A 16,605-nucleotide genomic window follows, 5' to 3' on the forward strand; every position below is an offset into this window, starting at 1 on the left:
CAAAGCTAAACTTATCCTCAGATGGCCTAAACAGGTTATCAGAATGGCTTCACAGTAAAGCCAAGGAAGGCAAAAGTAAAACAGAATAAGACTTCTCCTTCACTGAACAAGTCTGTTTCTTCAGTGAAGTGTAGCAATAGTACCTATCTCAAAAGGTACTTAAGGATTGAAACAAAGTATGTGAAGAACTAAACACAGGGCCTGATATGTAGCAGGTGGTAGATTATTACCAATACTATCTTCTCCATGTTATACTATACAACATGTGGCTTAGGCAAACATATCAAGTCATCCTAGTTTCTAATTTAATTTTGAGCTTCTTAGTGTACAAAAAAGGCCCTGGATTAAAGTAACAAATCATTTTAAAATAGGATAAAAATGTGGATGTGTGCTCACAATAATGTGGCTTTTCTCTTTGCTGCACTAAGACAACTACCTTCACCTAGTCAACAAAGGTCTATTTTCCAGGACTTCATTATCCTTTTAGTTAGTTTGAATCTATTTTCTATCCTTTTTGAGCTACATCCAGTCTTTCAATACTTTCTTGCCCTACAGCAGAATCCCCTATCACTGGCTTTTTCTTTTTTTTGTGTGCCAGTCCTGGGGCTTGAACTCAGGGCCTAGGTACTGTCCCTGAAGGCTTAGCACTCTACTACTTGAGCCACAGATACACTTTTGGCTTTTCTACTGGTTAGCTGAAGATAATTTCACACTTTCTTGTTTGGACTGACTTTGAACTGTGATCCTCAGATTCCAGCCTCCTGAGTAACTGAGATTACAGGAATGAGCCACTGACTCTTTGAGTGGCTGTCATCTGAATTCTAGTATTTCTTAGGTGAATTCTCACTTTTTTTTTTTTTGCTTCTGGAGCTTTTCTATACAACTTTAATCTCTAGCTTTATCATCTATGGCTTGCAGTATTACAGTAGTGTAAATGACATCTTAGTTCCTACATTCTCTCTATGAAGGCTATCCTTCATGTTAGCACTAGAATCAAGTGTTTTCAGGTCAAATATTGGTCCATTGCAAGTAAGGAAAAAGTGCTTCGACACACCATATAGGGTCATTCACATTCCTTTCAATAAATTCCATGTAAGAATCTTACATGGAATTTATTAAAAGGAAAGGAATGTGAATGACACACTCAGCTCTAATCTTAAGGTAAACATGGTTATACTGAAAGACCAGACACATTAAGGACAGCAGAGCAGAATACTTATAGCATGTGGATTACCTCTGAATTTCAGAAACTGTATGACCATAACAGGCCCAGTAACATATGACCTTATCATCTCCTTCCTAAAATCCTTCAATGCCGTGTGTGTGTGTGTGTGTGTGTGTGTGTGTGTTTATGTGTGTGTGTATGTGTGCGTCAGAACCAGGGCTTAGAACTGGGGATTTCAAACTCTTGCTCTTGACTGGTGCTCTACAACTTCAGCTCCCCTCCAGTTCTGATTTTTTGCAGGAGTGTCACAAACCTCCCTGCCTGGGCTTACTTCAAACTTCCAGCCCTCCAGATCTCAGCTACCAGAGGAGCTAGGATTACAGGCCTGAGCCACCAATGGCATTTAAAAGACAAAACAACAACAAAAACCCTTAACCTTAATCCTTAATCTGGCCTACAAAGGTCTGCATAAAAAACTTGATCCTCCATTTACCCTGTCTCATATTATTATTTTTCATAAAAAACTTGATCCTCCATCTACCCTGTCTCATATTATTATTTTTTTTAATCTCACTTTCTGAACCTTAGCCACATATACCCTTCTCAGCTGATTTTTACAGGCTATATACCCTACTACAAAACTAGTGAGCTCTTATCTTTTGACTATCATCCTGATCATTTATAAGTCATCTTCATCATATGGCAGTAGAGCATAAGGCTATTTTTAATCCCATTCTATAGGGGAAACGATTCAGTGAAGAATTATAACCACGTGGGGTTTATGGACTCAAATCAGGTGACTGGGCAGGCTAAGTTACCATTACTGTCTGGCAGTGCCTGTAAACCATTTAGAAGTGTGTCTATAATATACGTGTCTATAATATATGTCAGTCACTGCTGACATTGAGCTGTCAGTCCTCATCCTGCCATCGCTTTCGTCCCCAACTCCTCTAGCACAGAGACTGAGCCAACCTGGACTTCTTCTTCGCCTTGGCACGGGTTTCTGAACAAGCCTTGGACACGTGGTTTTAAAAATACAAATAAACGACCCGAAGTCTTGCGTTCTAGTGCAGCCTGGCTAGCTGAACACTGGCCGGCTGAAAATGCAGCGTCTACTTGGGAGAGACGTGGGGTTCGGGCGGTCTCCGTACGAACAGGACGGGGCAAGTCCTGAGCACGGTGCAGACAGTAGTTGTTTATGGCAATCCTGGCGTCCGCGTCTTCCGTCCGGCCCGCTCCGGTCCGGTCCGGCCTCGAGCCCGCCCCCGCTCGGCTCACACCCTCCCGGCATCCTCGGTCCTCGGTCCCTCGGGGTTACCTCAGGCGTGGGAGCCCCGGCCCCGCAAGGATCCCGAACGGAGACCCGCGCCCTCCTTCCTTCCTCGCCCGGACGGACGCACTTCCGGCGGATGTGGCGGGGTGGGGGTGGGGGGGTGTGGAACGGCCCCCGGAAACGGAAGTGAGCGGCGGTCCGGCTGACGGTAACCTGCTGGGGATCTTGTTCCCAGAGCGACGCGAAGATGGTGAGTGAGCGTCGGGGCTCGGCCGGGCCCGACCCCGTGGCCCAGCAGGCGCACGCTGCCGCCTCCCAGCCCGACCCCGGCTGGCGTCCGTGGCGTGGATGAGGCCGTCCCAGCACGCCGTGATGTGTCGCGTCACGGGGTCGGGGCGGCCCGTGGGCCTGGGCCGTTCCGCCCTCCTCCCCGCGGCCGGCGTGTGAGCCGGCGTGCCCGGTCGGTCGGTGTGCCCACGGCCCCCGGCGGGTCCGGGCCCCGGGCCCTCCCTTCCCTTGTGGCTGGCGCGGAGCTGGGCACGGGAACGACTGGTGGGGTGGCGGCCACCTTGGTTTGAAAGGCCGCGTCGCCCACCCTCGGCCGAAGTCACGTTCCTGTAATTCGGTCTCGTTTCCGTAGGATGCCCCGCGTCGTCGTCCTGGCGTCGCTTCTTACCTCCCCTGTCCCCTTCCCTTACCTCCCCCGTCCTCTCCCCTTACCTCCCCTGACCTCCTCTCTCCCCTCCCCTTACCTCCCCTCTCCCCTCCCCCTTACCCCTCGTCCCCTTCCCTTCCCTCTCCCCTCTCCCCTCCCCTTACTTCCTCTCTCCCCTCCCCTTCCCTCCTCTCTCCCCTCCCCTCCCCTTCCCTCTCCCCTCCCCTTCCTTCCCCTGTCCTCTCCCCTTACCTCCCCTGTCCCCTCCCCTTACCTCCCATGTCCTCTCCCCCCCTTACCTCCCCTCTCCCCCCCCTTACCTCCCCTCTCCTCCCCCCCCACCTCCCCTGTCGGCTTCCTCCAGCACCCCCCCCCTCCTCTTTAACACTTAAAACTTTAGATATTTGTAAAGATCCCCGGATCCCCATCAGCACCGACTCTTTTGATACCAATACTGGTGATAGGCCGTCCGTCCAAATCTAGGAGACTCCATACATAACGGCCGATCCTTGTAAACGCTGAAAAACACTCTCAAATGTGGACTGGCTGTTTAGTTTTCGCAGACTCGGTTCTCTACCGCTGTATGAAAAAACCTTAAGGGCTAAGCCTGCCATTCGAGAAGCTAGTGGTTAAACAGGACTCAGAGATGAGAATCCCTCCATTCTTGGTGCATGGAGGAAACTTTCATTTTCCTGTAAGGCAGTCGGGCAGGAGGAGAATGTTCGTGGAGGTTCCCGGTGTAGGGTGACATTTGGAAAGCTGCAGCTTCAGTCCTGGAAGGAGTTCAGCTCTCTGGTGCAAATAAGGAAAGAACTGCCCGGGAGATGTATGAGTTTCTCGGATAGTTTCTTCTTGAATAGGGTTACATTGAATTCCAAACTGGCTTGTTTTGCATTTTTCTGCTCAGTCGTGGTGACTTTTTAACAACTTAAAATAGCGTCTTTACTTTCCTGTTGTAATTCTTGTGGGGTTTGCTTGCTTGCTAATAATATATCTTCATTAGATGAAGCCCCAGAGGTAGGCATGCATTTTTAGCAGCGTACCGGACACAAAATAGGTACCTAGTAGGGGCTGGGAATGTGGCTTATTGGTAGAGTGCTTGCCTAACATGCATGAAGCCCTAGGTTTGATTCCTCAGTACTACATAAACAGAAAAAGCTGGAAGCAGTGCTTGGCTCAAGTGGTAGAGTGCTAGCCTTCACCAAAAGAAGCTCAGGGACAGTGCCTAGGCCCTCCGTCCAAGCCCCAGGACTAGCAAAAAAAAAAAAAAAAAAGGTACATAAAAAAAGATAGGTACTAATAAATACTGAGTAATTGAAAATTTCATGGTATAAATATGGGTAGCAGTTCCAAATACGGTCTCTTCGATTTTTTTTTTTTAAACTATACTGATACATATTTTTAATAGGTAATGCCCACCTCTTTTTTTTATTTATTTATTTGATCGTGGGGCTTGAACTTAAGGCCTGAGCACTGTCCCTGAGCTCTTTTTTGGCTCAAGGCTAGCCCTCTACCACTTTGAGACACAGCACCACTTACAGTTTTCTGGTGATTAATTGGAGATAAGAGTCTCCCAGGGATTTTTCAGCCTGGGCTGGCTTTGAACCATAGTGCTCAGATCTCAGCTTCCTCAGTAGTTATGATTACAGGCATGAGCCACCTGCCCCCAGCTATGCCTACCTCTTATAGAAACCACACTTCTTGAAATTACCATTTACTGTTGTTTTCTCTTGTTGATCTGCCTTTTCTAGCTATCCTGTCCTTAATTCCAAGTTTTAGTTCTTCTTCCATGTTCTTAAGGATGGATATGGGGATTCTATCCTCAGCTTTTTCAGTTCGTTAAACATTTCATATCTTTATCTGTAATTTCCTCTTTCATGGGATGCCTTTGCATTTGGCAGAAGTCCTTCTAACCCAAATTTAGTATTATTTGTACCTTGTATGCCCTCTACAATAATACTTAAATTACTTAAGATTGTGAGATCTTTGAGGGTACAGTTGTTTTCTTTTGCCAGTGATTTTTTTATGTAGTAGTTCTCAGTATGTCTGTGTTTAAATTCTTCTTTATTTAATGGTGTTTTTAATTTGTGTTGTAGAACTCCAGAGGACTTGGATCTCAGCTAAAGGACAGTATTCCAGTTACTGAACTTTCAGCAAGTGGGCCTTTTGAAAGTCATGATCTTCTTCGGAAAGGGTATGTGTGGAGGATGTGGCTTCACCTTCATTGATTTTTCACAATATTTGTTAAGTATCTTGAAAGGTTGTAAATGTATGTTATTGTAGGAGGTAGCAAGTAATACACCTGGACAGGGTGAGATGGGAAAGAAGCATCTTATTAGAGGAATAGATTCCCAGGATAAGACATCTTCCTAGTGAGTGGTACCTGGAAGCATGATTTGGTAGAAGTTTTCATTTTCCTACTGAGAACTTGGAGCACCATTTTCGTCCTTATGCTTAATTAACTATTGGATTAACGTGCTTTTCTTTTGGAGACACTAGAATATAGCAGATAAGGAGACTCAGGCTACTGGCTTTGGATCACAGCTGTATTTTCTGGATTGTATGCCTTTGGGCAAGTAAAATAGCTGAGTCCAGTGTTCTTAGCAATGAATTAGGGTTAATACAGAGTTTATCTTATTTTTAGGAATAAATGAGTTTAAAATTTGAAAATAACCTAAAATAGTAAAACAGTACCTGGCATCAGTAACCACTCAGAGAGTGTTTACTGTGTCTGTTTCTTCCCCCCCCTTCCCCTACACTGCCCTAGGTTTAACTCACAATGTTTAACTTTTTTCTTTTGATACATATTTATGTGAATTTTAACACATATATCATTTCCTGTAATTACCACTACAGTCAAGATATAGAACAGTTTTATCACCATCACCTTCAAACCCCTTCATGCCATGTATTATGATAAAGGGGTTTTTTTTTGGTGGTAGTTTGGAGGGGGCAGGGGTTGGAGGGATTGAACCCTAGGCTTCATGCATACCAATTACATGTCCTGCCACTAAGCAGCTTGTTCAGTCCCAATCCCTGTGTTGTTGTCACACATTTGATAGATGGGATTTTTAGATTTTAGGTATTTAATGATATATAATCTCCTTTTTAAATGATTTTCTTCTCTAGTTTTTCTTGTGTGAAAAATGAACTTTTACCAAGTCATCCTCTTGAATTGTCAGAAAAAAATGTAAGTATGTTACATTTTTATCCTCTAGTAGAAAAATACTTTCAATAATACTTTTTTTGTTTATTTTATTAAAATAATGTGCTGAGCATTTTACTATGAGTCCTCATTTCCATTCACCCTTTAGGGTTGGCTTCTCTATGGTTATACCATTTCACTAAAGTTCCCTTTCCATGTATTCTTTTCTGCTTTTTAACAGATGTCACTGAAGGTTGTGCATCTCTCTGTTCCTTTCATAATAATTTTCTCATTCACTGAACTTCCCTTTGCCATTTTTGCTGTTGACATCAAAGACCCTCTATCCAGCTTTGACTATTTTCAAGTTATTCAGATACATAGCCACCAGGCATAGTAAGTGCACAAGTAGATAGGACATAATGCTCATTTTAAGATAAAAAGTTGAACTTTAAATTAAAACTAAAGTTTAATTTTCTTTTTATTTTTTATTTTTTGCCGGTTGTGGGGCCTGAACTCTGGGCCTAGGCGCTGTCCCTCAGCTCTTCAGCTCAAGGCTAGTGCTCTACCACTTGAGCCACAGTGCCACTTCTGGCTTTTTCTGCTTATGTAGTGCTGAGGAATCGAACCCAGGGCCTCATGCATGCAAGGCAAGCACTCTACCACTGAGCCACCTTCCCAGTGTCTTGTCCTTTAAAGTCTAAGTTTTAATTAAAGCTAAACTTGAATTAAAACTTAGACTTTAAGGGGCAAGACAAGCAGTGGAAAGGAAGCTTCATTAAAAGTGCTTCATAGGCCCAATAATGCAGCAAACACTATTCAGAAGGCTTTATAGAACAGTGTTATTTGAACAGTTTTAGGTTAACAGATGTTGAAATTGGCCGGTAACAGGAAACTCATCTGTTCTTACTTGCCTCCTTTCTCGGCTCAAGGGGAAAGACCTCGTTATAAGAAAGAATAGAGCAGATAATAGAATTATGAATTTGAGTTTCAAATGAGATGAGGAGAGGGCTCCTGGTGCATTAAATGTGTTTGGGTTTAAGGCTTAGTAGTTGACAGCCAGAATAGACAAGAGTATACATAATAATTATGAAACCAACATCTTTGAGAAATATGGGAAGGAATGAAAGTTGCTTATATATTGGAAGATACATAATTATTCTCCTACCGGCTCCCCCTCCCCCCCTTTTTTTTTTGTTAATTTGTTTTTACACAGGGCTTTACACTTGTTAGGCATGTCTTCTACTACTGAGCCATGCCTCTAGCAGTACTCTACTTTTTGAAAATGAATCTAATCAAAAAGTCATTTTTTGGTAAAATTAATTCCTGGCACTGATGGATTTTTTTGTTTTTGTTTTGCTGGTCCTTGGACATGAACTCTGGGCCTAGCTGTTGTCCCTGAGCTCCTTTTTGCTCAAGGCTAACACTCTACTACTTAACCCATAGTGCCACTTCTGGGTTTTTCTGTGATCAATTGAAGAATCTCATGGACTTTCCTTCCCTGGCTGGCTTTGAACCACAATCCTCAGGCCTCAGCCTTCTGAGTAGCTAGTAGCTGATTTTTAACTGAACTGTTAAACAGATGGCTGTACACATTGAGTACAGTAAGCAGTGATCACTAGCAGTGGAATGAGCTCATAAAACCCCTTAGTTCACTCTTTTAAATTACCAAGTGAGTTAGTCAATAGATAGCAGTTTTCTGATAAAGGATAAGTTCCAGAATAAGATGGTAGATTCTGGACTAAGCAAGAATATTTTAGGGTGAATTGTTTGTGGTATCTGCCCAGACAGGAATGATCACTTTAGAGAGAGTATTTTGATAGGCATCTTGATCTCTACTTGCATCTTAGGTAAGCAAGCACTTAGGAAAACTGCCTGTTTTATTAAGATTTGGGATTACCCATAAAATTATAAATTTGATCTTTGGAAGAAAAACTGATAAGAATAGCTTATTTTGATAATAGCTGAAAATGAATATTATGGAGGGAAACAAACCCAAAGAATAGGCCAAAACTTTTGAGAAAAGTATTTATTGATATAAGTATGAAATTCAGCATTTAAAGACTGAATTACACATATTTAGGTGCAGTAAACCTGACTTAGTACTTAAGACTTGACAATTTCAATTGACAATGTGGCCCAGTATATATAAGTTAACTGCTAAAATGAACAGCTAATACTTCTTGGCCTTCATTGGAAATGAGATTATATATTCATTTTTGTTGTATTATCCATTAGATCTGGAATATTGGTTCTGTTCTGAGTAGTACATGTTAAGATAAACTGACAAATCTCAGTCAGACTAGTCAGAATGGTGGAGTCTAGAAATTTCTTAGATTTTTAGAGATTCTAGGCCTGTTGTCTCTTATTTCTTCCTTAATCACTTAACTAGCTAATTAATTGCAGGCTCTGTTGAAATTCTGGGTCACTTAGTATCAAAATCTTTTAATATGGATTGTATAGTCCAATTAGATGGGCCCATGCTCATTAACTAAACTTTTAGTCTCCTTGTCTGTCAAATGAAATTAGTAGTAGCCTATCCATTGTATATTGCTTTCCTGTTGCTATCCATAGTTGTGATCTGCAGTGGTAACACTGTTGGAAGGTGGACAGCTGCATCAACTAGAAGTGGGGGTGCACTTCATTGTTTAAACAGTAAGGTCTGAAGACTTATTTTGGTCCTTATAAGGGGCATGGCTGGATGCAGGGGGAAGTGGTTTAATGTTGGCATCTATTGGTGGGAATCCAGGGATTCTACTAAACATAGTTTGGTATGCAGGAGCCCCACAACAGATGCTGGTAGTTCCAACAGTTGAGAAACCTTGATCTATTTCTAATATCTTCCCAACTAGGTTCTGATGTTGTTTCTTCTGTTTTATTATATGTTATGTACCATTGCTAATTACAAGTTGGATGTATTGTTGATGTTTATATAAATTGAATTTTCCTATATAAAATATTTATGAGGATAATTATTAAAAGAAACTTTTCACATAAAGTAAAATATACAGCTTTTCCTCAAGGATCATTTGTGAAAAATTTTCAGTAGACACAGTAATGTCAGACATCTTACTGTCAAATTACATATATGTTGTCTCTAGTCATGTCCCAAATGTGCACTAATCCCTTAATAGGTTTTGTTTGAAAATGATTTTTTTATGACAAAAAACAAATCTTGTCAAGAGTCTGGTAAAATAATAGTTTAAAAAATAAAAAATAGTCACGAGAACTCGCTTGTGATTACTTTATTGTAATTTTATCTTGGCTCAAATAGATTTTTTTGTAGCCATTTGCTTACCATATTCATTATCCTTGAGAACTTTTTTTGGAAAATGCATAATTCAGATTGAATCAAACATTCGTTTTGCCTCAGGTACATTAAATTAGGATCCAAATTTTGTAATAGTAGTATCAGAGCTTGGCAAAGAGTATGATTCCAGAAAAGAATGTGCTGATTATACATTTAATGCAAATTGAATAGACTTTTTTGAGCTTTTTCCCTTTGAATCAGTTACCCAAAAACATGAAGATTAAATATTGTAATTCAGTTAGCAATAGTTGATTTTTAGTAATAGTTAATTATCTCTTTTATGAAATTCTTTGAAATACATATTATATTTTAGAAAACTTAATTTTTGTCAGTGTCTGAAATGTTTATTGGATCTACGATGACCTTTTATAGTACTTGTATTCAGAAGCATTGAAATATCTTTATGCCTTACAAGAAGACATTGTACTATGAAAAAACATTCCTTGATTTAGTAGTTTTGTTAATTCAAAATTTATATAACAGTTTTATACTCGTTAAATATTTACACCTGTAAACTGGATAAGAGAGAAACTTAAATGTTCTGAAACTTATCAGAAGGGATTATTAAATACAGTTGCTTTTGTTTCAGTTGTCCGTGTTAAAATTCTTCATCTAAGTATTGTGTTCTATATATAATTTTGGAAGAGGAATAGTGAGTGTAATATTAAGAATTATATTTTGCAGTTCCAGCTCAACCAAGATAAAATGAACTTTGCCACACTGAGGAATATCCAGGGTCTATATGCTCCACTGAAATTACAAATGGAATTCAAAGCAGTGCAGCAGGTGAGTCAGTTATAAGGACTTCTCTTTCCATAACAGCTGTTCAAACTTTCTTCCTCTGCCCTTGTAACTTATTCTGTACTTCCCCTTTATACTATACGACTTCAATTCCTATATCATAGAGGAAAAAAAAGGTCCTTAAATAGAAAATTTCCTTGTCTGCAAACTCACCTGTGTCCACTTTCATGTTTTCCTGCTTTTTGAGAATTACATTGAGTTTGAATTGAGTTTGAGGTACCTCTAGGAGATTCCAAGTGGTAGTATTGAGTACACGACACACACACACACACACACACACACACACACACACACACACACACACACACACACACACACACACACACACACACACACACACACACACACACACACACACACACACACACACACACACACACACACACACACACACACCTGGGAATACCTGTTGCTAAGGAGTAAATACTTAGAAGATGTCCTTCCAGTGTGATTTGTTACATCCAGTGTGTGTCCTTCCAGTGATGTGTTACATCACACTATGTTAGGAAGTAACCCTGTGTTAGTGATCCTGTCTGGCGCTAACTCCTTTAACTTTTCTTTCTCCTTGTTCTGCCTAATAACCAGCAGCATTTATATATTTGTATAACTTCAGATCTCTGTCTTTTAACATAAAACAAAACTTTTAAAATGTTTATTTATTTATAAAACAAAATTTTGTATCATTCCTGAATGTCTTTATAGGTACTTCTCTTACATTAACTATGCTTTTGTCAGTTGAGCTTCTTAAGGTATTTATGTTTTGTGTGTGTGTGTGTGTGTGTGTGTGTGTACTTTTTTTTTCCCTTTATCTCCTGATCATTTGCATTATGTGTACTGGCTCCCGTCACACCAGTGCATCTCTTCTTGAATAATGTAGACTTTTTTTTTAACCCTCATTTTACTGAACCCTACTATTTAGTACCCATGGCTCTTTTTTCCTTTGGCTCTTAGAATACACTTTCTTGATGTTCTCCACCCTTGTCTGAAACTTACTGTCAATTTCTATAGGTTGCTTTTTTCCCCCCTCTGTTTCCTGCAGTACTAGTTTTGTTAGTCTTTGGTTGTCTCTTCACCCTATTTCCTACCTATTCCTCTTTCTTCTGTTACAGCTGTTTATTTAAATGCTTCATTTACATGTTGTTGACTCAGATTTCAGTTCTCATGGGCTATAAAGCTGAGCTATTGCATTTGTAAGTTCCCCAGGCATTGCAGACTTTCACATGTATGAATATAGAGTAACTCACTTCTCACATATTCCTATGACTAGGTTTTTGCTTAAAGCAGACATTGAAGCCTTAGCTTTGGTTATCATTCAGCACCTAACTTCTTCCCTTCCTCTCTATATCCCACACTGTTACTTGATCTCACCATTGCTGCTTCATTGGTTCTACTCCTGCTATATTTGATCTAACTTGTGATGCTCATCCCTGCTATGCCCCTCTAGTTCATTGTCTGTACCATAGCCAGCATTAATAGCCATGAGACATAGATTCAGTTTGTTATTCCTCTCACTTAAAAGAAAGTAAATTCCAGTAGCTTAGTTTGGCTGCGTTCAAGAATTGACTTCTTAACCGTAACACCTTGCTACCATAATACTTTAATACCATAGTCCACATACTCCTGGACTCCCTGAGCTTCCTGGTTATATTCTTTTCACCTTTTGGCTCTTGTACAGATTCCTCCCATCTAGCTGAAACTGTATTTTTCAATCATTTCTTTTAATGTCATCATTTGTATCAATTAAGTCATTCTGAAAGCTATTTTGAGTATTCCAAGAATTATCTTAAAATGAAAGTAGGGTTTAAAATGAGAATAACTTCGGGCTGAATCTTGGTTCTCCTAGCTAGTCTTAAAAACTTAAGTTAGAGGGCTAGGAAGGTGGCTCAGTGGTAGAGTGCTTGCCTTACATGCCTGAGGCCCTGGGTTTGATTCCTCAGCACCACATAAGCAAAAAGAAAAAAGCCGGAAGTGGTGCTGTGGCTCAAGTGGTAGAGTGCTAGCCTTGAGCTGAAGAGCTGAGGGACAGCACCCAGGCCCAGAGTTCAGGCCCCACAACCGGACCCAAAAATTAAAAAAAATAAAAAAAAATAAAAAAACTTAAGTTAGAAACCATTTTGAAATTCAGATTTTTTTGTTTTTATTTTGAAATGGATGTCCAATAATAATAGCAGAGGGTTATTCTGAAGATTAACTGATAATTGCAGGTTATCAATGTGATTATTTTAAAAATCCCGGTATCATTTAGTCACTGACCATCTTCTCGTTTGGTAGTTTCAGCATTATCTGCACTGACTTCAGTTATAACTGCTGGACAATTAACAGTGAACAGAATTGCTGAAATCTTTAAAGCAGGTTATGTGTCAGTCACTATATTATTTACATGCCTTTACATCATACCAGGCTACTGGTAGACTAATGGTCTCACCGAGTTGGAATTTTCTCAGAATTTCATTGCTCTGAGTATATCTGAAGCTATGCTCTGATGTTAGTCTCCAGGGTTTTGTGGTTTATCAAGTGGTATATATTACAGTATTCCTAGACAGAATAAAGCCTGAGACCATGCACAAATCTGATGGGATAATTAAGTGCTGATAAAAGCTACAGTTTCGGGGCTGGGAAGGTGGCTCAGTGGTAGAGTGCTTGCCTTGCATGCATGAGGCCCTGGGTTTGATTCCTCAGCACCACATAAGCAAAAAGAAAAAAACCGAAAGTGGCTCTGTGGCTCAAGTGGTAGAGTGCTAGCCTTGAGCTGAAGAGCTGAGGGACAGCAGCCAGGCCCAGAGTTCAGGCCCCATGACCGGATCCAAAAAAAAAAAAGCTACAATGTCATGGTCAACTATTTTCAACAAAATTTTGAGGAATTTTTTAAAACTTACTCTGTACTTAAAATGTGAATCATTCCTTTCCACTGGTTAAATTTATCTAGTTTTTTTTGTATTTTCGAAGTAAGAGTACAGAACATAAAATTATATTCTTTTTTTTCTCTTGCCCCTTTCATACCTTTCCCAAAGGTTCAGCGTCTTCCATTTCTTCAAAGTTCCAACCTTTCACTGGATATTTTGAAGGGTAATGATGAGACTATTGGATTTGAAGATATTCTTAATGGTAAGTGTCTTGGCACTTTTTATGGCGTTCTGTTATGTAAGATGTTAGCAGCAAAACGGGACAGAATCTGTCTCTCCATCACTCATAGCAATGGGATTCACTGTATAGCAGTGAGGTATAAAATTGAGTGGTCACAGCTGTTCTTTCAATGTTTTTCAGAGTGAAGTTAACTTGAAAAGTTCTGAGGTTCTAGTCATTTCAGTCAACACTAGTTGTGATTTTATATTCTCAACATTGTCTAATGTATTGATCTACTAAATTGGTCACTATTTCTAAGGTGATTTAAGTAATGATTGTTTTCGTATTCACCATGTTTGTACTAATTTTCAGAATGACTTGAATAAGATAGAAAATACCTTAAAAAAAAAAACATCCATCCCCAGTTGTGTGTGTGTGTTTCTGGAATAGGTGGTAAATAGAAAAGAAGTCTGCCATTCTTAACAAAATTCCCTGAATAATTGTAGTATGTATCAGATAAATGACTTTTAAGGAAGAACAATGTGTGCAGTATCCTCTATTTCTTGTTCTGAGGAAGATAAACAAATATAACTGTGCCCAGCATTGCCTTACTCATTAGGAGAAACAGAGAAGCCCAAACTAAGTTTTATTAGTTTTGTTTGGCTGCTGATATCCGGTGAGGAAATGCTGTGGACATAACACAAGTCTCGTGAGCCTCCTCTTTGAGAGCTTTTTTTTTTTTTTTTGTCGGTCGTGGGGCCTGAACTCTGGGCCTGGGTGCTGTCCCTCAGCTCTTCAACTCAAGGCTAGTGCTCTACCACTTGAGTCATAGCACCGCTTCCAGCTTTTTCTGCTTACGTGGTGTTGAGGAATCAAACCCAGGGCCTCATGCATGCAAGGCAAGCACTCTACTACTGAGCCACCTTCCCAGCCCCTTTAAGAGCTTTTTGAATGAAGGAAAACTTGGGATTCCTAAATGCATATAAAGCTAGTACAGTGTATATATAACCTTAATTTATTTACTTACAAATCTCATTTATAAAAAAACTCATTAAAATCTAATAATTCTATATAAAGAAAGGAAAACAGACCTTAAGCATTTATTCAGTTCAATGTTTATTACATGTCAAGCACTGGCTAGGCTCTGAATATAGAAATATGGACAAAATATCTACTTTCTAATGGAGGAGACAAAAAATATAAATTGCAATAAGTTTGGGAAACAATTTGAGTTTGGAAAGATGATTGTCTGGGAATAGACATATAAGTTGATTCCTTTAAGCTGTGAATTACTGGAGCTAAAAGTAGGGAGAAAGCTGTTTCAGAAGAAACAGTATGTCCAGGGTCTGTCTCTAATCTAACAGCTAAAGAACTGTGAAGGATTTGAGATCTCACCCTACTTACAAGCTAATCAGTTGGCCTGCTGTGGTTTTATGAATGGTGGCAGAACATGTAAGATTCTAGGAGACAAAGGATGGTTTATTCCTCAGAGCAGTATGCCCCAGTTATGAGCATTCTGTTAGGCCCTTAAGCTCTACTTCCCAAGACAGCACAAAAAGAGAGTCAAGTGGTGCTCCATATTTGGTACCTTTTTTTTTTTTTTAGGAGAGAACTATGTTCTCACTGCAGGCATTGGACTTGGCTGTCCTGGTGGCCTCTTGTTTAGAAAACACTCATGGAAAGGTAGTTCAGAACCATGGCTGTCAAGCATTTCTGTTCCCAGGAGTTGTGAGGCATACATAATAGCGCTTTAAGGAAATCCTTATGACTAGGATATTCTGAGCAAGTTGGACAGTAGAATGTAGTGTGGTCAAGAAAACCAACAGAGAACTTACAAAAACTGGGGTCTACAGACTAAAAACAAGATTGTAGTTAATTCAGGATGCGACTCAAGAGGCATGGAATGACTTTAAGCAGAAGTGTGATGGGATACCATATCATTTGATGTTTAAGCTGTGATCATATCTTTAATTTATTCATTGCCTCTGTCTGAGAGTTCCAGGCTGAAAAGATTTCATTTAGTAGATCATTTTATTGTGGTTTTACTGCTGCAGTGAGCTTTGGGTGGTTTCCCCTGGGAGTGCTGCCATGTAATGTGAATGGTTATCCATTTTTATAAACCAGTTTTACAGATTGGTTCATTAGGTTTTACTATTTCTACATCAGTGTTGAGATGGAGAGATCAAAGCCTTTGTCTTTAGGAAGCTTTCTGTTAATTTAAAAAAACTTTAGTTATACTTATTACACAAAGGTAAGTCTTGTAAGGGTTTTCTTGCTTCACAATTCTGACATATGTTCATTCATACACACAGGCAGGAAAATGGTACAGATAAGAATTTTTTGCAGAATTGATTATGAGATGATTCTCAGCATCATCTGAGAAGCACTGGAAAAATTAAGAATCTTGAAAAATCTATTTTTTTTTCTTAGCTCAGCTACATTGGGGGTATCATTTACATACTACATATGCATCCATTTTAGGTGTACAGTTCTGGCTTTTAACAAATGTATAGCTGTTTCGCCTCAGTCAAGATAAAAGATTTATTTATCATCCTGAGGAATCATTGAATTTATCTCTGTTTTGAGACTTAAAGTGTTTTTGTTTCTTTTCAGATCCATCACAAAGTGAGCTAATGGGTGAGCCCCACTTGATGGTGGAATATAAACTCGGTTTACTGTAATGCACTGTGCTGTTCACAGCTGAGGGGCTGTTTTGTTAGAGTTGTCTATTGTAATTTGATGTATACAACATTAAAAGTACTCATACATGAGATTCTGTATCTGTGATCATTTCAAACTGGTGACATGTTGTCATGAAACAGTTGGAAGCCTGCATGGAGATAGTTTTAAAGCTCTTCATTTACAGCAAAACAGTAGCTTTATCATTTTTTCAGTGCCTCACCCCGCCTCCCTTTCTTTTTAGTGACAAGGTCTAGCCTGGAACTCACTATCTTCCAGTCTCTTCCTCCTAAGTGCAGGATTACAGACAAGTGCCACTTTAATCTGGTTTTTCTTTATTATAAAGTGTTGTTTAATGTAGCCAGCATATAAGACTATAAAGATTTTTTAGAATATTAGTGAATGGGTCACATTGCTAATTCTGACATGCATCCTGATAATTATTTAGGATTATATTAGCTCCATTTTAAAAAATACATTTTTTAAAAATTAAGTAGTTGTACAAAGGAGTTGCCAT

The 16,605-nt window shown here is 39.7% G+C and overlaps 1 protein-coding gene across 1 annotated transcript; it reads left to right on the plus strand.

Moving 5' to 3' along the window:
* The first annotated feature begins 2,581 nt into the window (after positions 1–2,581).
* LOC122112760 (proteasome maturation protein) lies at positions 2,582–16,180 on the plus strand. The gene is made up of 6 exons (XM_042685679.1): positions 2,582–2,688; positions 5,190–5,287; positions 6,223–6,283; positions 10,230–10,331; positions 13,358–13,451; positions 16,023–16,180. Exons 1-6 carry the CDS (start codon positions 2,686–2,688, stop codon positions 16,088–16,090), a joined length of 426 nt encoding a protein of 141 aa, XP_042541613.1. The 5' UTR covers positions 2,582–2,685; the 3' UTR covers positions 16,091–16,180.
* The last annotated feature ends 425 nt before the right edge of the window (positions 16,181–16,605 follow it).

The sequence above is a fragment of the Dipodomys spectabilis genome, unplaced genomic scaffold (genome assembly GCF_019054845.1).
Source record: "Dipodomys spectabilis isolate Male_0828 unplaced genomic scaffold, ASM1905484v1 ptg000095l, whole genome shotgun sequence".
NCBI lineage: Eukaryota > Metazoa > Chordata > Mammalia > Rodentia > Heteromyidae > Dipodomys > Dipodomys spectabilis.